Source organism: Anomaloglossus baeobatrachus, chromosome 4, assembly GCF_048569485.1.
Source record: "Anomaloglossus baeobatrachus isolate aAnoBae1 chromosome 4, aAnoBae1.hap1, whole genome shotgun sequence".
NCBI classification, from domain to species: Eukaryota; Metazoa; Chordata; class Amphibia; order Anura; family Aromobatidae; genus Anomaloglossus; species Anomaloglossus baeobatrachus.
This window is the reverse complement of record NC_134356.1, coordinates 12,628,737-12,652,638: the sequence shown is the minus strand read 5'-3', so window position 1 is coordinate 12,652,638 and position 23,902 is coordinate 12,628,737. Positions and strand designations below refer to the sequence as shown.

Below are 23,902 nucleotides of genomic sequence, written 5' to 3'. Positions count from 1 at the left end.
ATGGCAATCACCTACTGACCCATTCACATAGGAGCTACAATGGCAATCACCTACTGACCCATTCACAGAGGAGCCACAATAACAATCACGTACTGACCCATTTATAGAGGCGCCACAATAACAATCACGTACTGACCCATTCACAGAGGAGCCACAATAGCAATCACCTACTGACCCATCCACAGAGGAGCCACAATAGCAATTATCTACTGACCCATTCACAGAGGGGCCACAATAGCAATCACCTACTGACCCATTCACAGAAGCGCCACAATAGCAATCACCTAGTGACCCATTCACAGAGGAGCCATAATAGCAATCACCTACTTACCCATTCACAGAGGCTCCAGAAAAGCAATCTACTGACCCATTCACACAGGTACCACAATAGCAATCACCTACTGACCCATTCACAGAGGCATCACAATAACATTCCCGTACTGACCCATTCACAGAGGCGCCACAATAACAATCACGTACTGACCCATTCAAAGAGGCGCCACAATAGCAATCACCTACTGACCCATTCACAGAGGCGGCACAATAACAATCATGTACTGACCCATTCACAGAGGCGCCACAATAGCAATCACCTACTGACCCATTCACAGAGGCGCCACAATAGCAATCACCTACTGACCCATTCACAGAGGCGCCACAATAGCAATCACCTACTGACCCATTCACAGAGGCGGCACAATAACAATAACGTACTGACCCATTCACAGAGGCGCCACAATAGCAATCACCTACTGACCCATTCACAGAGGCGCCACAATAACAATCACGTACTGACCCATTCACAGAGGCGCCACAATAGCAATCACCTACTGACCCATTCACAGAGGCTCCACAAAAGCAATCATCTACTGACCCATTAACAGAGGAGCCACAATAGCAATCACCCACTGACCCATTCACAGAGAAGCCACAGTAGCAATCATCTACTGACCCATTCACAGAGGGGCCACAATAGCAATCACCTAGTGACCCATTCACAGAGGCGCCACAATAGCAATCACCTAGTGATCCATTCACAGAGGAGCCACAATAGCAATCACCTACTTTCCCATTCACAGAGGCTCCATAAAAGCAATCTACTGACCTATTCACACAGGTACCACAATAGCAATCACCTACTGACCCATTCACAGAGGCGTCACAATAACAATCCAGTACTGACCCATTCACAGAGGTGCCACAATAACAATCACGTACTGACCCATTCAAAGAGGCGCCACAATAGCAATCACCTACTGACCCATTCACAGAGGCGCCACAATAACATTCACGTACTGACCCATTCACAGAGGCGCCACAATAACAATCACGTACTGACCCATTCACAGAGGCGCCACAATAGCAATCACCTACTGACCCATTCACAGAGGCGCCACAATAGCAATCACCTACTGACCCATTCACAGAGGCGCCACAATAGCAATCACCTACTGACCCATTCACAGAGGCGCCACAATAACAATCACATACTGTCCCATTCACAGAGGCGCCACAATAACAATCACGAACTGACCCATTAACAGAAGCGCCACAATAGCAATCACCTACTGACCCATTCACAGAGGCGCCACAATAACAATCACGTACTGACCCATTCACAGAGGCGCCACAATAGCTATCACCTACTGACCCCTTAACAGAGAAGTCACAATAGCAATCACCTACTGACCCATTAACAGAGGAGCCACAATAGCAATCACCTACTGACCCATTCACAGAGGAGCCACAATAGCAATCACCTACTGAACCATTCACAGAGGAGCCACAATAACAATCACCTATTGACCCATTCACAGAGGAGCCACAATAACAATCACCTACTGACCCATTCACAGAGGAGCCACAATAGCAATCACCTACTGACCCATTCACAGAGGCTCCACAAAAGCAATCATCTACTGACCCATTAACCGAGGAGCCACAATAGCAATCACCCACTGACCCATTCACAGAGGAGCCACAGTAGCAATCATCTACTGACCCATTCACAGAGGGGCCACAATAGCAATCACCTACTGACCCATTCACAGAGGAGCTAAAATAGCAATCACCTACTGACCCATTCACAGAGGCGCCACAATAGCAATCATCTACTGACCCATTCACAGAGGTGCCACAATAGCAATCACCTAGTGACCCATTCACAGAGGAGCCACAATAGCAATCATTTAATGACCCATTCACAGAGGAGTCACAATAGCAATCACCTACTGACCCATTCACAGAGGCGCCACAATAGCAATCACCTACTGACCCATTCACAGAGGCTCCACAAAAGCAATCATCTACTGACCCATTAACAGAGGAGCCACAATAGCAATCACCCACTGACCCATTCACAGAGGGGCCACAATAGCAATCACCTACTGACCCATTCACAGAGGAGCTAAAATAGCAATCACCTACTGACCCATTCACAGAGGTGCCACAATAGCAATCACCTACTGATCCATTCACAGAGGCGCCACAATAGCAATCACCTACTGACCCATTCATGTTACACATTTTAATAGTTGCCGATATCGTCTACCAGCAGAATGGGAAAAAAACACAATATTCCTTTGTTCCTATTGGTAACGACATTTAAATATTTGCATGAATTATTCGTCCTGTCGCTCCCTTTGGCTGTGATACGGTTGTATGATAACAGCACTATTTCCATATCTTGCTCTGATGTTCTGCACGTGCCGCGTGTTTTCTTTGCTGATTATTACGCACCGGTCATGGTGTAATATTTATAGTTTACGTGTTTATCATTCCTTTGTGTCTTTTGTGGCTCGGTGACAGCGGCGTCGCATTGCTTGCGGAAGGGTTTGTCGGTCTGTACCGCCTGCACACGAGTCCGTGACACCCGGCCGTCATCATTTCACCCGGCGATAAACAAATGCTTTTACCGGGAGGCGGTATAATACTGATTGCATTTGTTATATGGGCACAGTATGGTGGCATTATTTATACATTATATCTGAGCATTATTAAGGAAGAGAATGGCGGCATTATTTCAGAGTATACTGCAGGATAATGTGGAACAGTGGCGTTAGTTATCCATTATATGACAGTATTATTATGGCAGAATTATATGGAGAATATATGGCAGCGTTATTTCAGCAGTTTTGTGTGTGGGAGTTTAACGGTGGCATTTTTACGCATTATATGGCAGTATTGTTTGGAGGATATATGGTGGTAATTTTCAGGCAGGTAATTACACTATTGAGTGGAGAACTTATGGCAGGGGCAGGTGGACGCTGTATAGCGGTATTATTTATACACTGTATGACAATACTATTTGAACAGTGATTGATGCTATATGATACAGTTATGTGGGAACAGTATGGTGGCACTATTTATGTGACAGTACTATAGTATTATGGGACGAATATGTTGCAGTATTTTTTAGCCTTACTAATATAGAGAGTATATGTGTGCACAGTATAGTGATGTATTGTATATATATAATACATTGTATTGCAGTATTATTTAGGCAGTGAATGGCTGCATTAATTAAGAAAATGTGACAAGATACTAACTGTTTTTTATACATTATTTGGCAGTATTATTGCATGGAAATATTATGGGATGCCATATAGCTGGGTGATGTGCGAACTGTATGGTAGCACTATTTCAGGTGTCATTATTTAGGCAATGGGTTTCAGATATTTGTAGTATTTTTTAGCCATACTATTGTGGCGGTATTAGTCAAACAGTGTGCATTGGTCTACTATGTTCCTGTATATGACGGCATTATTTATGCTTTGTATGGCAGTAATGAGGGTATTTGGGCATCATATATAGACATGAATCTGTGTGTTGTGTAATAGGGCCCGAGAAGCTGCCTGATTTTGGGGGGCATCAATCACACAGGACCCCAAAATGTTTCTAAGCAATGAAGTCCGGATTCCTGTGATCTTCCCTCAGGGAAAAGCTGAAATGAAGCGGTGAACAGCAACTTTACTTGTTTGTGGGTAACCAAAGACTAAAGGAATGTAGCAGAGCCGAGTTTGTCAGATCTAGCCGGGCCGACTGTGCTGAGAGCTCGGGATTAGTGTCATTTATCAGACAGAGCTCAGCTTTACAGATAAGTAGCAGAGCTGTCAGGTTACATCACAGAAAGAAGGGACTTTTTTCAGATGTAGCAGAGCCGAGTTGGTCACATAAAGCAGAGCTGAGTTTCTCAGGTGTAGCAGAGCTAAGTTTGACAGATGTAGCAGAGCCGAATTTCTCAGATGTAGCAGAGCTGAGTTTCTAAAATGTAGCAGAGCTACGTTTGACAGATGTAGCAGATCTGAGTTTTTCAGAGGTAGCAGAGCCGAGTTTCTCCCATGTAGCAGAACTAAGTTTGACATCTAGCAGAGCTGAGTTTCTCAGATGTAGCAGAGCTGAGTTTTTCAGATGTAGCAGAGCTGAGTTTCTCAGATGTAGCAGAGCTGAGTTTCTCAGATGTAGCAGAGCTGAGTTTCTCAGGTGTAGCAGAGCTGAGTTTCTCAGGTGTAGCAGAGCTGAGTTTCTCAGGTATAGCAGAGCTGAGTTTCTCACAAGTAGCAGAGCTAAGTTTGACAGATCTAGCAGAGCCGTAGCAGAGCCGAATTTCTCAGATGTAGCAGAGCTGAGTTTCTAAATGTAGCAGAGCTAAGTTTGACAGATGTAGCAGATCTGAGTTTTTCAGATGTAGCAGAGCCAAGTTTCTCCCATGTAGCAGAGCTAAGTTTGACATCTAGCAGAGCTGAGTTTCTCAGGTGTAGCAGAGCTGAGTTTCTCAGGTGTAGCAGATTTGAGTTTCTCAGGTATAGCAGAGCTGAGTTTCTCAGGTGTAGCAGATTTGAGCTTCTCAGATGTAGCAGAGCTGAGTTTCTCACAAGTAGCAGAGCTAAGTTTGACAGATCTAGCAGAGCCGTAGCAGAGCCGAATTTCTCAGATGTAGCAGAGCTGAGTTTCTAAATGTAGCAGAGCTAAGTTTGACAGATGTAGCAGATCTGAGTTTTTCAGATGTAGCAGAGCCGAGTTTCTCCCATGTAGCAGAGCTAAGTTTGACATCTAGCAGCGCTGAGTTTCTCAGGTGTAGCAGAGCTGAGTTTCTCAGGTGTAGCAGAGCTGAGTTTCTCAGGTGTAGCAGATTTGAGTTTCTCAGGTGTAGCAGATTTGAGTTTCTCAGGTGTAGCAGAGCTGAGTTTCTCACATGGCGCAGAGTTGCATTTGTAAGATGTAGCAGAGCTGAGTTTGTCAGATGTAGCAGAGCTGAGTTTCTCAGGTGTAGCAGAGCTGAGTTTCTCACATGGCGCAGAGTTGCATTTGTAAGATGTACCAGAGCTGAGTTTGTCAGATGTAGCAGAGCTGAGTTTCTCAGGTGTAGCAGAGCTGAGTTTCTCAGGTGTAGCAGAGCTGAGTTTCTCAGATGTAGCAGAGTTGCATTTGTAAGATGTAGCAGAGGTGAGTTTGTCAGGTGTAGCAGAGCTGAGTTTCTCACATGGCGCAGAGTTGCATTTGTAAGATGTAGCAGAGCTGAGTTTGTCAGATGTAGCAGAGCTGAGTTTCTCAGGTGTAGCAGAGCTGAGTTTCTCAGATGTAGCAGAGTTGCATTTGTAAGATGTAGCAGAGGTGAGTTTGTCAGGTGTAGCAGAGCTGAGTTTCTCACATGGCGCAGAGTTGCATTTGTAAGATGTAGCAGAGGTGAGTTTGTCAGGTGTAGCAGAGCTGAGTTTCTCAGGTGTAGCAGAGCTGAGTTTCTCAGATGTAGCAGAGCTGAGTTTCTCAGGTGTAACAGAGCTGAGTTTCTCACATGTAGCAGAGTTAAGTTTGACGATGTACCAGAGCTGAGTTTGTCAGATGTAGCAGAGCTGCTCTTTGTCTTTTCTCCAGCCCCTGATGATGTTTCTTCTGTAGGATTGCAGGTAAACCTGTCATAGTATCTTCACTCAGGTCACAAAAAATCCACAACAATTGAATGACAAATCCAGCTCTGCTACACCGGGCCGTGCGCTATTCTGCAATATTCGTACCTGCTCTGCGGCTGCAGTCGCGTCCCCTCAGGTCATTGTGCGATGTGAGCGCGGATCCCAGATGTGCGGCCACTTCCCTGCACCTGACACCTCCCTGGCTGGTTTTGTGGAGGGAGGTGTCAGGAGCGGAGTCCGCGCCTCAGATTGGCCAAAGTCACAAAACATTTCCACAATGGGGATTTTTTTTTTGCAACATAATCTGTGAAAGATTGAAATACGCAGCAGCAACACGGCGTCAGCAACACGGCGTCAGCAACACAGCGGCAGCGACACGGCGGCAGCGACACGGCGGCAGCAACACGGCGGCAGCGACACGGCGGCAACAGCGACACGGCGTCAGCAACACGGCGGCAGCAACACGGCGGCAGCGACACGGCGGCGGCAGCGACACGGCGGCAGCAGCGACACGGCGGCAGCAGCGACACGGCAGCGGCAGCGACACGGCAGCGGCAGCGACACGGCAGCGGCAGCGACACGGCGGCGGCAGCGGTACGGCGGCAGCGACACGGCGGCGGCAGCGTCACGGCGGCAGCGACACGGCGGCAGCGACACGGCGGCTCCTTGCTGACTGTTTCCCAAATATTACAATTTACTATAGATCAGTTTCTAGAAATAAATAGGATTTAGTAATAACGGCTGTTTCAATGTAAAGTGAACAGGACCCAGCATCAGAGACCCCCGGGGCGAGACCAGAACAAAAAGAGTTAAAATTAATGCATTTGTGGTGCACTGGCCCTTTAAATAAGCTCGGAATCCAAACAAAATATTAGTAAGTGATACATTGTATCAAAACATTACTGACCATTTAAAGGGATATTTACATAGAATTTGTCTATATTCTCTTCTCCAAATGTGTAATATCCAGAAAAGATCTCCGCTTGCAGTCAGTGAATGATGACATTCTTATTTATGCCCTGTCCTTTCCTAAGACTTCACACAGCTGAGGGTTTGTTACATTTCTATTCAATGTATGTAATCATCACACACATTTCTCTCTCGTCCTGAGTTTAGTACAATGTGTAAGCGCAGGAAATAATGAAAGCAATCTGTTTCTACAACAGAAAATAGTCTACACTCAACTGTGAGAACGTAGGCCTCTGGACGTAAACTGAATCATCCACATTCACTGACAACAAGCAGGGAAACATGATAAAATCCTGTCTGCAGCCACCACTAGGGGGAGCTCCCTGTATACAGAGATACATGATAAGATCCTGTCTACAGCCACCACTAGGGGGAGCTCCCTGTATACAGAGATACATGATAAGATCCTGTCTGCAGCCACCACTAGGGGGAGCTCCCTGTATACAGAGATACATGATAAGATCCTGTCTGCAGTCACCACTAGGGGGAGCTCCCTGTATACAGAGATACATGATAAGATCCTGTCTGCAGCCACCACTAGGGGGAGCTCCCTGTATACAGAGATACATAATAAGATCCTGTCTGCAGCCACCACTAGGGGGAGCTCCCTGTATACAGAGATACATGATAAGATCCTGTCTGCAGCCACCACTAGGGGCAGCTCCCTGTATACAGAGATACATGATAAGATCCTGTCTGCAGCCACCACTAGGGGGAGCTCCCTGTATACAGAGATACATGATAAGATCCTGTCTGCAGCTACCACTAGGGGGAGCTCCCTGTATACAGAGATACATGATAAGATCCTGTCTGCAGCCACCACTAGGGGGAGCGCCCTGTATACAGAGATACATAATAAGATCCTGTCTGCAGCCACCACTAGGGGGAGCTCCCTGTATACAGAGATACATAATAAGATCCTGTCTGCAGCCACCACTAGGGGGAGCTCCCTGTATACAGAGATACATGATAAGATCCTGTCTGCAGCCACCACTAGGGGGAGCTCCCTGTATACAGAGATACATGATAAGATCCTGTCTGCAGCCACCACTAGAGGGAGCTCCCTGTATACAGAGATACATGATAAGATCCTGTCTGCAGCCACCACTAGAGGGAGCTCCCTGTATACAGAGATACATGATAAGATCCTGTCTACAGCCACCACTAGGGGGAGCTCCCTGTATACAGAGATACATGATAAGATCCTGTCTACAGCCACCACTAGGGGGAGCTCCCTGTATACAGAGATACATGATAAGATCCTGTCTGCAGCCACCACTAGGGGGAGCTCCCTGTATACAGAGATACATGATAAGGTCCTGTCTGCAGCCACCACTAGGGGGAGCTCCCTGTATACAGAGATACATGATAAGATCCTGTCTGCAGCCACCACTAGGGGGAGCTCCCTGTATACAGAGATACATAATAATATCCTGTCTGCAGCCACCACTAGGGGGAGCTCCCTGTATACAGAGATACATGATAAGGTCCTGTCTGCAGCCACCACTAGGGGGAGCTCCCTGTATACAGAGATACATGATAAGATCCTGTCTGCAGCCACCACTAGGGGGAGCTCCCTGTATACAGAGATACATGATAAGATCCTGTCTGCAGCCACCACTAGGGGGAGCTCCCTGTATACAGAGATACATGATAAGATCCTGTCTGCAGCCACCACTAGGGGGGGGGCTCCCTGTATACAGAGATACATGATAAGATCCTGTCTGCAGCCACCACTAGGGGGAGCTCCCTGTATACAGAGATACATGATAAGATCCTGTCTGCAGCCACCACTAGGGGGAGCTCCCTGTATACAGAGATACATGATAAGATCCTGTCTGCAGCCACCACTAGGGGGGGGGCTCCCTGTATACAGAGATACATGATAAGATCCTGTCTGCAGCCAGCCACCACTAGGGGGAGCTCCCTGTATACAGAGATACATGATAAGGTCCTGTCTGCAGCCACCACTAGGGGGAGCTCCCTGTATACAGAGATACATGATAAGGTCCTGTCTGCAGCCACCACTAGGGGGAGCTCCCTGTATACAGAGATACATAATAATATCCTGTCTGCAGCCACCACTAGGGGGAGCTCCCTGTATACAGAGATACATAATAAGGTCCTGTCTGCAGCCACCACTAGGGGGAGCTCCCTGTATACAGAGATACATGATAAGGTTCTGTCTGCAGCCACCACTAGGGGGAGCTCCCTGTATACAGAGATACATGATAAGATCCTGTCTGCAGCCTCCACTAGGGGGAGCTCCCTGTATACAGAGATACATGATAAGATCCTGTCTGCAGCCACCACTAGGGGGAGCTCCCTGTAAACAGGACAGGAGAAGTGGTACTGTGCAGTGTATATATACAGAATAATAGAGATACTGAGGATTACACCCAGTATACAGGACAGGAGAAGTGGTACTGTGCAGTGTATATATACAGAATAATACAGATACTGAGGATTACACCCAGTATACAGGACAGTAGAAGTGGTACTGTGCAGTGTATATATACAGAATAATACAGACACTGAGGATTACACCCAGTATACAGGACAGGAGAAGTGGTACTGTGCAGTGTATATATACAGAATAACACAGACACTGAGGATTACACCCAGTATACAGGACAGGAGAAGTGGTACTGTGCAGTGTATATATACAGAATAATACAGATACTGAGGATTACACCCAGTATACAGGACAGGAGAATTGGTACTGTGCAGTGTATATATACAGAATAACACAGACACTGAGGATTACACCCAGTATACAGGACAGGAGAAGTGGTACTGTGCAGTGTATATATACAGAATAATACAGGTACTGAGGATTACACCCAGTATACAGGACAGGAGAAGTGGTACTGTGCAGTGTATATATACAGAATAATACAGATACTGAGGATTACACCCAGTATACAGGACAGGAGAAGTGGTACTGTGCAGTGTATATATACAGAATAATACAGATACTGAGGATTACACCCAGTATACAGGACAGGAGAAGTGGTACTGTGCAGTGTATATATACAGGATAATACAGATACTGAGGATTACACCCAGTATACAGGACAGGAGAAGTGGTACTGTGCAGTGTATATATACAGAATAATACAGGTACTGAGGATTACACCCCGTATACAGGACAGGAGAAGTGGTACTGTGCAGTGTATATACAGAATAATACAGATACTGAGGATTACACCCAGTATACAGGACAGGAGAAGTGGTACTGTGCAGTGTATATATACAGAATAATACAGATACTGAGGATTACACCCAGTATACAGGACAGGAGAAGTGGTACTGTGCAGTGTATATACAGAATAATACAGATACTGAGGATTACACCCAGTATACAGGACAGGAGAAGTGGTACTGTGCAGTGTATATATACAGAATAATACAAATACTGAGGATTACACCCAGTATACAGGACAGGAGGAGTGGTACTGTGCAGTGTATATATACAGAATAATACAGACACTGAGGATTACACCCAGTATACAGGACAGGAGAAGTGGTACTGTGCAGTGTATATATACAGAATAATACAGATACTGAGGATTACACCCAGTATACAGGACAGGAGAAGTGGTACTGTGCAGTGTATATATACAGAATAATACAGACACTGAGGATTACACCCAGTATACAGGACAGGAGGAGTGGTACTGTGCAGTGTATATATACAGAATAATACAGATACTGAGGATTACACCCAGTATACAGGACAGGAGAAGTGGTACTGTGCAGTGTATATATACAGAATAATACAGATACTGAGGATTACACCCAGTATACAGGACAGGAGAAGTGGTACTGTGCAGTGTATATATACAGAATAATACAAATACTGAGGATTACACCCAGTATACAGGACAGAAGAAGTGGTACTGTGTAGTGTATATATACAGAATAATACAGATACTGAGGATTACACCCAGTATACAGGACAGGAGAAGTGGTACTGTGCAGTGTATATATACAGAATAATACAGATACTGAGGATTACACCCAGTATACAGGACAGTAGAAGTGGTACTGTGTAGTGTATATATACAGAATAATACTGATACTGAGGATTACACCCAGTATACAGGACAGGAGGAGTGGTACTGTGCAGTGTATATATACAGAATAATACAAATACTGAGGATTACACCCAGTATACAGGACAGTAGAAGTGGTACTGTGCAGTGTATATATACAGAATAATACAGATACTGAGGATTACACCCAGTATACAGGACAGGAGAAGTGGTACTGTGCAGTGTATATATACAGAATAATACAGGTACTGAGGATTACACCCCGTATACAGGACAGGAGAAGTGGTACTGTGCAGTGTATATATACAGCATAATACAGATACTGAGGATTACACCCAGTATACAGGACAGGAGAAGTGGTACTGTGCAGTGTATATATACAGAATAATACACATACTGAGGATTACACCCAGTATACAGGACAGGAGAAGTGGTACTGTGCAGTGTATATATACAGAATAATACAGGGACTGAGGATTATACCCAGTATACAGGACAGGAGAAGTAGTACTGTGCAGTGTATATATACAGAATAATACAGGTACTGAGGATTACACCCAGTATACAGGACAGGAGAAGTGGTACTGTGCAGTGTATATATACAGAATAATACAAATACTGAGGATTACACCCAGTATACAGGACAGGAGAAGTGATACTGTGCAGTGTACATATACAGAATAATACAGGTACTGAGGATTACACCCAGGACATACATACAGGACAGGAGGAGTGGTACTGTGCAGTGTATATATACAGAATAATACAGGTACTGAGGATTACACCCAGTATACAGGACAGGAGAAGTGGTACTGTGCAGTGTATATATACAGAATAATACAGGTACTGAGGATTACACCCAGTATACAGGACAGGAGAAGTGGTACTGTGCAGTGTATATATACAGAATAATACAGATACTGAGGATTACACTCAGTATACAGGACAGGAGCAGTGGTACTGTGCAGTGTATATATACAGAATAATATAGATACTGAGGATTACACCCAGTATACAGGACAGGAGGAGTGGTACTGTGCAGTGTATATATACAGAGTAATACAGCTACTGAGGATTACACCCAGTATACAGGACAGGAGAAGTGGTACTGTGCAGTGTATATATACAGAATAATACAGGTACTGAGGATTACACCCAGTATACAGGACAGGAGAAGTGGTACTGTGCAGTGTGTATATACAGAATAATACAGATACTGAGGATTACACCCAGTATACAGGACAGGAGAAGTGGTACTGTGCAGTGTGTATATACAGAATAATACAGATACTGAGGATTACACCCAGTATACAGGACAGGAGAAGTGGTACTGTGCAGTGTATATATATACAGAATAATACAGGTACTGAGGATTACACCCAGTATACAGGACAGGAGAAGTGGTACTGTGCAGTGTATATACAGAATAATACAGATACTGAGGATTACACCCAGTATACAGGACAGGAGAAGTGGTACTGTGCAGTGTGTATATACAGAATAATACAGATACTGAGGATTACACCCAGTATACAGGACAGGAGAAGTGGTACTGTGCAGTGTATATATACAGAATAATACAGGTACTGAGGATTACACCCAGTATACAGGACAGGAGAAGTGGTACTGTGCAGTGTATATATACAGAATAATACAGATACTGAGGATTACACCCAGTATACAGGACAGGAGAAGTGGTACTGTGCAGTGTGTATATACAGAATAATACAGATACTGAGGATTACACCCAGTATACAGGGCAGGAGAAGTGGTACTGTGCAGTGTATATATACAGAATAATACAGGTACTGAGGATTACACCCAGTATACAGGACAGGAGAAGTGGTACTGTGCAGTGTATATATACAGGATAATACAGATACTGAGGATTACACCCAGTATACAGGACAGGAGCAGTGGTGCTGTGCAGTGTATATATACAGAATAATACAGGTACTGAGGATTACACCCAGTATACAGGACAGGAGAAGTGGTACTGTGCAGTGTATATATACAGAATAATACAGATACTGAGGATTACACCCAGTATACAGGACAGGAGAAGTGGTACTGTGCAGTGTGTATATACAGAATAATACAGATACTGAGGATTACACCCAGTATACAGGGCAGGAGAAGTGGTACTGTGCAGTGTATATATACAGAATAATACAGGTACTGAGGATTACACCCAGTATACAGGACAGGAGAAGTGGTACTCTGCAGTGTATATATACAGAATAATACAGATACTGAGGATTACACCCAGTATACAGGACAGGAGCAGTGGTGCTGTGCAGTGTATATATACAGAATAATACAGGTACTGAGGATTAAACCCAGTATACAGGACAGGAGAAGTGGTACTGTGCAGTGTATATACAGAATAATACAGATACTGAGGATTACACCCAGTATACAGGACAGGAGGAGTGGTACTGTGCAGTGTATATATACAGAATAATACAGGTACTGAGGATTACACCCCGTATACAGGACAGGAGAAGAAGTGGTACTGTGCAGTGTATATATACAGAATGATACAGATACTGAGGATTACACCCAGTATACAGGACAGGAGAAGTGGTACTGTGCAGTGTATATATACAGAATAATACAGACACTGAGGATTACACCCAGTATACAGCACAGGAGAAGTGGTACTGTGCAGTGTATATATACAGAATAATACAGATACTGAGGATTACACCCAGTATACAGGACAGGAGCAGTGGTGCTGTGCAGTGTACATATACAGAATAATACAGATACTGAGGATTACACCCAGTATACAGGACAGGAGAAGTGGTACTGTGCAGTGTATATATACAGAATAATACAGATACTGAGGATTACACCCAGTATACAGGACAGGAGAAGTGGTACTGTGCAGTGTATATATACAGAATAATACAGGTACTGAGGATTACACCCCGTATACAGGACAGGAGAAGTGGTACTGTGCAGTGTATATATACAGAATAATACAGATACTGAGGATTACACCCAGTATACAGGACAGGAGCAGTGGTGCTGTGCAGTGTATATATACAGAATAATACAGGTACTGAGGATTACACCCAGTATACAGGACAGGAGAAGTGGTACTGTGCAGTGTATATACAGAATAATACAGATACTGAGGATTACACCCAGTATACAGGACAGGAGGAGTGGTACTGTGCAGTGTATATACAGAATAATACAGATACTGAGGATTACACCCAGTATACAGGACAGGAGGAGTGGTACTGTGCAGTGTATATATACAGAATAATACAGGTACTGAGGATTACACCCAGTATACAGGACAGGAGGAGTGGTACTGTGCAGTGTATATATACAGAATAATACAGATACTGAGGATTACACCCAGTATACAGGACAGGAGGAGTGGTACTGTGCAGTGTATATATACAGAATAATACAGGTACTGAGGATTACACCCCGTATACAGGACAGGAGAAGTGGTACTGTGCAGGGTATATATACAGAATAATACAGGTACTGAGGATTACACCCAGTATACAGGACAGGAGAAGTGGTACTGTGCAGTGTATATACAGAATAATACAGATACTGAGGATTACACCCAGTATACAGGACAGGAGAAGTGGTACTGTGCAGTGTATATATACAGAATAATACAGGTACTGAGGATTACACCCCGTATACAGGACAGGAGAAGTGGTACTGTGCAGTGTGTATATACAGAATGATACAGATACTGAGGATTACACCCAGTATACAGGACAGGAGAAGTGGTACTGTGCAGTGTATATATACAGAATAATACAGACACTGAGGATTACACCCAGTATACAGCACAGGAGAAGTGGTACTGTGCAGTGTATATATACAGAATAATACAGATACTGAGGATTACACCCAGTATACAGGACAGGAGAAGTGGTACTGTGCAGTGTATATATACAGAATAATACAGATACTGAGGATTATACCCAGTATACAGGACAGGAGGAGTGGTACTGTGCAGTGTATATATACAGAATAATACAGACACTGAGGATTACACCCAGTATACAGGACAGGAGAAGTGGTACTGTGCAGTGTATATATACAGAATAATACAGGTACTGAGGATTACACCCAGTATACAGGACAGGAGGAGTGGTACTGTGCAGTGTATATATACAGAATAATACAGACACTGAGGATTACACCCCGTATACAGGACAGGAGGAGTGGTACTGTGCAGTGTATATATATACAGAATAATACAGATACTGAGGATTACACCCAGTGTACAGGACAGGAGAAGTGGTACTGTGCAGTGTATATATACAGAATAATACAGGTACTGAGGATTACACCCAGTATACAGGACAGGAGGAGTGGTACTGTGCAGTGTATATATACAGAATAATACAGATACTGAGGATTACACCCAGTGTACAGGACAGGAGAAGTGGTACTGTGCAGTGTATATATACAGAATAATACAGATAATGAAAATTACACCCAGTATACAGGACAGGAGAAGTGGTGCTGTGCAGTGTATATATACAGAATAATACAGATACTGAGGATTACACCCAGTATACAGGACAGGAGAAGTGGTACTGTGCAGTGTATATATACAGAATAATGCAGATACTGAGGATTACACCCAGTATACAGGACAGGAGAAGTGGTACTGTGCAGTGTATATATACAGAATAATACAGATACTGAGGATTACACCCAGTATACAGGACAGGAGAAGTGGTACTGTGCAGTGTATATATACAGAATAATACAGATACTGAGGATTACACCCAGTATACAGGACAGGAGAAGTGGTACTGTGCAATGTATATATACAGAATAATACAGATACTGAGGATTACACCCAGTATACAGGACAGGAGAAGTGGTACTGTGCAGTGTATATATACAGAATAATACAGAAACTGAGGATTACACCCAGTATACAGGACAGGAGAAGTGGTACTGTGCAGTGTATATATACAGAATAATACAGACACTGAGGATTACACCCAGTATACAGGACAGGAGAAGTGGTACTGTGTGTATATATACAGAATAATACAGGTACTGAGGATTACACCCAGTATACAGGACAGGAGAAGTGGTACTGTGCAGTGTATATATACAGAATAATACAGACACTGAGGATTACACCCAGTATACAGGACAGGAGAAGTGGTACTATGCAGTGTATATATACAGAATAATACAGATACTGAGGATTACACCCAGTATACAGGACAGGAGAAGTGGTACTGTGCAGTGTATATATACAGAATAATACAGGTACTGAGGATTACACCCCGTATACAGTCCACTAGGCAATGTCTCCTGAGTTTGGTTTGTGCCGGTTGTGTCTTGTTGTCACAAATGACAAATATGTGAAAGAGACGGGGATTGATGGTAAATTGTGATTACACAGAAAAACACAAAATATGGCATAGAACAAAAAAACATAAAACAAAACGCAGCTTCATGAGAACATGTAATATACAAATGGATCCCTCCACTCAGATGTAGAGGCTCCCGCTCTGCATTGTGGATACAGTGGGGACATTAGATAGTATAGAAGTGGGTATATTAGATAGTAGGTACATTAGATTTAGTGGGTACATTAGGTATAGTGGGTACAGTGAGTAAATTAGGTACGGTAGTGGGTACAATGAGTACTTTGGGTATATTAGATAAAGTAGGTACAGTGGGTGCATTAGACACATTGGTTAGTGGGCACAGTAGGTACAGTGAGTACATTAGGCAAAGAGTGGGTACAGTTGGCACATTGGATACAGTGAGTACATTAGGTACAGTAGGTACATTAAGCACAAAGTGTATACTGGGTGTACATTAGGTACAGTGGATACAATAGGTACAGCGGATACAATAGGTATAGTGTGTACAGTGGGTACAGTAAACAGTGGTTACATTAGGTACAGTATGTACATTAGGTACAGTGGGTACATTAGGTAGACACATTGTGGGTATATTAGGTAGAATGGGTAGATTAGGTACAGTGGATACATTAGGTACAGTAGATACAGTGGGTACATTAGGCACAGAGCGGGTACTGTGGGTACATTAGGTACAGTGGTTACAGTAAGTACAGTGGTTACAGTGGTTACATTAAATAGTGGTTATAGTGTGTACATTAGGTACAGTGGTTACGTTAGGTAGGCACAGTGTGGGTACATTAGGTACAGTGGATAGAGTGGGTACATTAGGCACAGAGTGGATACTGTGGGTACAGTGGGTACAGTGGGTACATTAGGCACAGTGTGGGTACATAAGGTGCAGAGGGTACAGAGGGTACAGTGGGTACAGTGGGTACATTAGGCACAGTGTGGGTACAGTGGGTACATTAGGTACAGTGGATAGAGTGGGTACATTAGGCACAGAGTGGATACTGTGGGTACATTAGGCACAGTGGGTACAGTAGATAGGCACAGTGTGGGTACATAAGGTACATAAGGTGCAGAGGGTACAGTGGGTACATTAGGCACAGTGTGGGTACATAAGGTGCAGAGGGTACAGAGGGTACAGTGGGTACAGTGGGTACATTAGGCACAGTGTGGGTACATAAGGTGCAGAGGGTACAGTGGGTACATTAGGCACAGTGTGGGTACATAAGGTGCAGAGGGTACAGAGGGTACAGTGGGTACAGTGGGTACATTAGGCACAGTGTGGGTACATAAGGTGCAGAGGGTACAGTGGGTACATTAGGTACAGTGTGGGTACATAAGGTGCAGAGGGTACAGTGGGTACATTAGGTACAGTGTGGGTACATAAGGTGCAGAGGGTACAGAGGGTACAGTGGGTACATTAGGTACAGTGTGGGTACATAAGGTGCAGAGGGTACAGAGGGTACAGTGGGTACAGTGGGTACATTAGGTACAGTGTGGGTACATAAGGTGCAGAGGGTACAGTGGGTACATTAGGTACAGTGTGGGTACATAAGGTGCAGAGGGTATAGTGGGTACAGTGGGTACATTAGGCACAGTGTGGGTACAGTGGGCTGTGCTGATTATTACCCTGTACTCTGCCATCGCTGTCTTACGCCATGGAGAGGAGGCTCCGCTCACCCGGTCGGTTGTTGTTTTCCGCATCTCGGAGAATCTCCGCAGCCTTTGTCGATGGAAATGAAAAGAAGGTAGATTCGGATGAAATGGAGAAAAAAATCTGGAATCTTTATTCCTCTCCATCCACAGGAGTCAGCTCTGAACGGCTCTGTGCCACTGTCTCCATGGCGACCCCGGGCCTAGTGATGGCAGTTGGGCTCAGCCAGGTACGGTGGCCTGTGAGGTCCGGCCTGTGTGCGAGGCTCTGACCTGAGACCCTGTAATGTAAGGCATTAGATCAGCGATCAGACCAGGGAGTGATGACGCCCCATCCTGAGACTGGGTAAAAAAGAAAAATATGTGAAAAAAATATTTAAAGAAAAAATTATACCAATAAATATATTTATGAAAAAATAAAGTACATATTTGATATCGCCAAGCCCAGAACAGCCCAATCTATAAAGCTGTCACTAATTAATACCTTCAGTGAACACCGTAAAAAGAAAAAACCTGCAAAAAATGATGCTTTTCATCATACTGCCGAAAAAAAGTGAAATAAAACTCAATCAAAAAGTCAAATTTAAATAAAAATGGTGTCGCAAAATACAAGGCCCCACTCAGCTCCGGCAGCAGAGAAGTAACATTTATACAATGTTTTTTATGAGGTAAAAGCAGCAAAACATTAAAAAAACCTATATAAATGTGTAATATAATGTCTGTAACTGTACAGACCCAAGGAATAAACCATTCTTATTGATTTTACTACACGATGAACGGCATAAAACAATAAAAGTAATTTTTGAACTGCTGTTGATTTTTTCATTCTGCCTCCCAAAGATCGCAGTACAGCACGGCTCACATTTATCCTGCGCTCTACATTGAGCGCTTACACCAGGAATTGTGTAAATTTGTGAAATACGTGATCCAGGCAGAACCTCAGATGGAAGATTTCCTATAATGAGGTAGATAAAGTCAGATTGGATTTAGTCTGTACTATGATCCGATGGTGTCCATATTTTTAAGAGTGCAGAAAAACACGGTCGACCACAGTTTTGTACGCTTCTGAAAATATGGACACTGCTGAACAGAGGTCAGACGCAGTCCAGAGTCATTCTGCTGCCTCATTATAGTGAATGAACCCCTAGGGGTTTTCCTCTGAATCCATGTTATTGGGAGATTTAGATGAAAACCCAGATATAAGGGCTCAGTGTAGAGCGCAGGATAAATGTGATCCAAAATTGTAGGTAAAATATTCCCAATAAAAGCTTCAACTCATTCCACACTAAAAAACAGGTCTCTAATTAGGTCCGTCATCTGTTAACAGAAGTATAGGGGGTTTCCGCAATACTGGTGACACAAAGGCTTTGGAAAAGCAAAATGCCCCCCCCCCCCAAAAAAAAAAAATAAATAAAATCTAGAAAAATTCAAATTCCCCTCCCTCCTGAGCCCCACAAAATGTTTAAACCACGTTTGGTATTTCTGTAGTGAGGAGAGCCTGCACAATTTGCCAAATGCGTTTCTCCAGAAACAAGAGCTGCGCACAATGTATGGGCACTACAATGTACTTTGCACTAGAATGAATGTGCAGTACAATGTATGAGGACTACAATGTACAGGCACTACAATGAGAGATTCCCAATTTTCACTCAGAAACAGCCATCGCTGCTTGTGTCTGGAAAACACCCAAGGAGTCACAATCATCACTACACATGTTGATATATTCCCAAAGAGGTGTAGTCTCTAAGATGGGGTCACTTGAGGGGGTTTCTGTTGTTCTAGCACTTGTATACGTAATTCGCAAACTAGTCTAGTCCAAAAATCCAATGGCGCTCCTTCCCTCCTGAGTCCTGCCATGTGGTAAGCAGTAATGTACAGACAAATGTGGGGTATTGCCACATTCAGGAGAAATTGTGTGACATTTCTATACCACTTTTACCCATTTCCAACTAGGAAAATTTGAAATCTGGGGCTAAAACAACATTTTTGTGGTAAAAATGAAATTATTTTTTCTTTCCCACCCAATGGTTTAAAACTCTGTGACACACCTGTGGTGTCAATATGATCACTGCATCCCTGGATGAATTTATTGAGGGGTGCAGTTTGTAAAATGGGGTCACTTATGGGGGTTCTGCAGTTCTGCCATCTCAGGGGCTCTGCCAAGACATGGCACCCGCAAACCGTAACAGCAAAATCTGCATGATAATATGGCGCTCCTTCCCTTCCGAGCTTCGTACGGTTCCTGAAAAGCAATTCAGAATCACATATAGGGTATCGGCGTACTCAGGGGAAATTGCACAGCAAACTATGGTGAATTTTCTCCTGTTACCTTTGTTAAAAGGAAAAATTTGGGGCCAAAACAACATTTTTGTGGGAAAAGTGTAATTTCTTATTCTCAAGGCTCAACATTATAAACTTCTGTAAAGCCCCTGGGGGTTCAAGGTGCTCAGCAAACATGTAGATAAATGCCTTAAGAAATGTAGTTTCCAAAATAGGGTCACTTGTGGGGGAGCTCCACTCTTTAGGCACCTTGAGGGCTCTCCAAACACGACATGGCGTCCACTAATGATTCCAGCCGATTTTGCAACAAATGGCGCTCCTTCCCTTCCAAGCCCTGCCGTGCGCTCAAACAGTAGTTTTCCACCACATATGAGGTATCAGTGTACTCAGGAGAAATTGCATATCAAATTCTATGGAGCATTTTCTCGTTACCCTTGTGAAAATACAAAATTTGGGGCTAAAAGAACATTATTTGTGGGGAAAAAAAATTAATTTCCTCCTTCCACATTGCTTTAGTTGTTGGCACTGAAGGGTTAATAAAGTTCTTGGAAGTAGTTTTGAGCAGTGTGAGGGGCGCAGTTTTTAGAATGGTGTCATTTTGTGTTATTTTCTGTCACTTAGGCCTCTCATATTCCCTTCAGATGTGATGTGATCACTGTGTGTATTATCCCTGTACTGTGACATCACTGTGTGTATTATCCCTGTACTGTGACATCGCTGTGTGCATTACCCCTGTCCTGTGACATCGCTGTGTGCATTATCCCTGTCCTGTGACATCGCTGTGTGCATTATCCCTGTCCTGTGACATCGCTGTGTGCATTACCCCTGTACTGTGACATCGCTGTGTGCATTACCCCTGTACTGTGACATCGCTGTGTGTATTACCCCTGTACTGTGACATCGCTGTGTGTATTACCCCTGTACTGCGACATCACTGTGTGTATTACCCCTGTACTGCGACATCACTGTGTGCATTATCCTATGCTATGAACTACTATAACCTTAATACTACGTTAATAGCTTTCACGTTGGATAAACATTCTCACCATTACTACTGGATGGGAAACACCACGAAAACCAATTACCCAGACATTCAATGGGCAAGAAGTAAACTAAACAGAACTGATACAAAGCTGCAGCTCACAATGTATTTAGATTGGACGGAGTCTATCGCTCGAGTTGTTGATGTAACATTGGTTAATTTACTAGTAATTATGACGTCCGTCACATTATAATAATAGTCTCAGGTTTCAGAAGGTTTTTGTTACGTTATTGAACCCATGCTAGGATAAGAGGGAGGTAATTGCTACTCAGATCAGTTTAGGTGTGCAGCGGGTATGAGACAAGCTTATTGACAGTGTATAGTGGATACAGAAACTAAGCAGATGGTATCACACCTGAGAGGCTTAGATACATAGATATATCAGCCTAACCCCTTCCTTATTCAGAAGCAGTCTCATTGTTTTAGCTAAAGATTGCTATTGTTGGAAAGCAGAAGGCTTTCATATTTGCTTCTCCTAAATATTATTGTTGAAGAACATTCTGTTTAATCAAACACAATGTATTTCACATTGAATCTGAAAAAGGGTACCGCGATGGGTACGTGATTTACCCCTATGAAGAAAAATCTTCAGATGAAATTATTTAGTTTCATAATAATGAAAAACTTATGCTTTGAGAACCATATATGTAGGAATATCATGTGTCATACATGCCGTCTTAGCTCAGAAAATAGAATCACACGCTTACATACACAGCTATATAGAAAATAACCCACATGGCTTAGCAGACAGTTTCAAATATCTTAGACTTGGATACATGGCTTAATGCATCTCAGCTCTTCAAAAGTCTTCCTTATTATAAAGTATTCTCAATATGTAATTTGAAAATAGTTTTTTATTGGCAAGGTAAGGCTTCAACGTATTTTTCTCATGAAAAGCTCCCATCGAGTAATTTGAATGACTAGAAGTAAAATAGGTGCAATTAAAGAAAAATACAGTGTGCCCAAATGGCATGCTACCAACACCGAAGAGTGGCTAAAAAAATCTGAAAGAAGTCAGTATCACATATGCCAGGCTTAGACACAAGGCTTTTTAAACCTAATCTCTTCCTTAGTAAGAAACAGTGTAATATAATTTGATACTTGTTTTTGTTATCTAGGGGAGACCTCTATATATGCTCAACCTGAAAGACTCCCCTAAAATGGTTAACATCACTAGGGGTTAAATAGGTGCCCATTGCTGTACCCTTTAAAGTAAAGAGAAATGCATGAGGGCAATTTATTAAGACAGAAGTTGTACACAGCAGTCTTAATGAAAGCCTGACTAGAGAATGTGTGCCAAATTGAGAGTAACACACCACTTAAGGAATTTGGCGCTCTTCTCAGTGGCAAAGCCACCATTTCAGGTGCATGAAGTGCCAACACTTTTTGAATTTCATGGGCAGGCGTAGCCTCAACCTGTCCTGCCTCAGCTCCCCCTATTTCACAACTTCTCAAAAGCATTTAGCATTAGTTTTCTGTAGCAAACGTGTTGATGAATCACCCCTTGTTTACATAAATGGAATGCTCCCCAAAAAGCAAGGCATTTGTGCTGGGCCATAAATACACTGGCTGAATAGAGTTTTACTTATGGCAGTCTTGCATGCACAGTTCTGCAGAGTGTATCACATGGTACACTTACGATATAGATTATTATATATACATACATACATACATATAATATACACTTGACTGTAGCATGTGATACTCTGCAAACTGTTTGTTGTTGGCAACAAGGTACTTTCTATGAAAAATTAAAAAGAAATACACTGTGTACCTAAATAATAGAAGACTCTACAAGAGAGCTAATTGTTGTTAGGGCATAGTAACTATACAGGCCGAGCAGCGTTTCACACAACAGGCTTAGATACAGTGACTGAGCAGAAAGTATCAAGTTAAAGCCCACTATACAAGCTCCGCATAGTGTTGCACAAGTGATAAGCTTAAAAACGTGCATCACCAATGCTCTCTTCTAATTATTGTAATAAGAACTTATCTGAAAATACATAATCTGAAGGGTTTTTTGTTAGGAAGGGGAGGCCTCTAAATATATTCATCTTGGAAAGCTCCCTTAGAGTTTAGCATCATAAGGGGTAAAATAGATGCCCATCGCTGTACCCTTTGTCAAAATTAGAGGGAAAATTATTGTCTACCAACATGAAATACTTCTGATTAGGAGAGTTAAGTGATGTTGGGAATACTGGATATACAAACTAATTGGACAGTTTCACATATGACACGTTAGATGTATAATTCAGTAGCCAGTATGACACATGATAGGCATACATACACGACCCTCTAAGGCTAATCTCTTCTTTATTATGAAATATGGTCAGCCCAAATAGCTCCTATACAGAGGTTAGCATCATTAGAGGTAAACAAGAAGCCCATCGCTGTACCCTTTGTCAAAATTTGAGGAAAATGTATTGTGTGCCTAAATAAGATACTCCTGAATAGGAGAGCTAAGTGATATTGAGAATACTGGATATACAAACTAATTAGACAGATTCACACATGACAGGCTAGATATATAATTCAGTGGACAGTGTGACGCATGATAGACTTACATACCTGACAAGGCTAATCTCTTCTTTATCGTGAAGGGGA

General features: G+C 43.1%; 1 protein-coding gene across 2 annotated transcripts in view; it reads right to left on the bottom strand.

Annotated features, from left to right (window-relative positions):
* A4GALT (alpha 1,4-galactosyltransferase (P1PK blood group)) overlaps window positions 1–18,151 on the bottom strand; it is a 32,749-nt gene extending 14,598 nt beyond the window's left edge. The window contains exon 1 of one of the 2 annotated variants that reach the window (XM_075341982.1): window positions 18,004–18,151. In XM_075341982.1, coding sequence (XP_075198097.1) covers window positions 18,004–18,123 — 120 coding nt within the window. In that variant the 5' untranslated portion in view covers window positions 18,124–18,151. Of the gene's footprint in view, window positions 1–6,014; window positions 6,085–18,003 lie in introns of those variants that run through there. The other variant, XM_075341983.1, reaches the window with a different exon arrangement.
* Window positions 18,152–23,902: the final 5,751 nt, after the last annotated feature.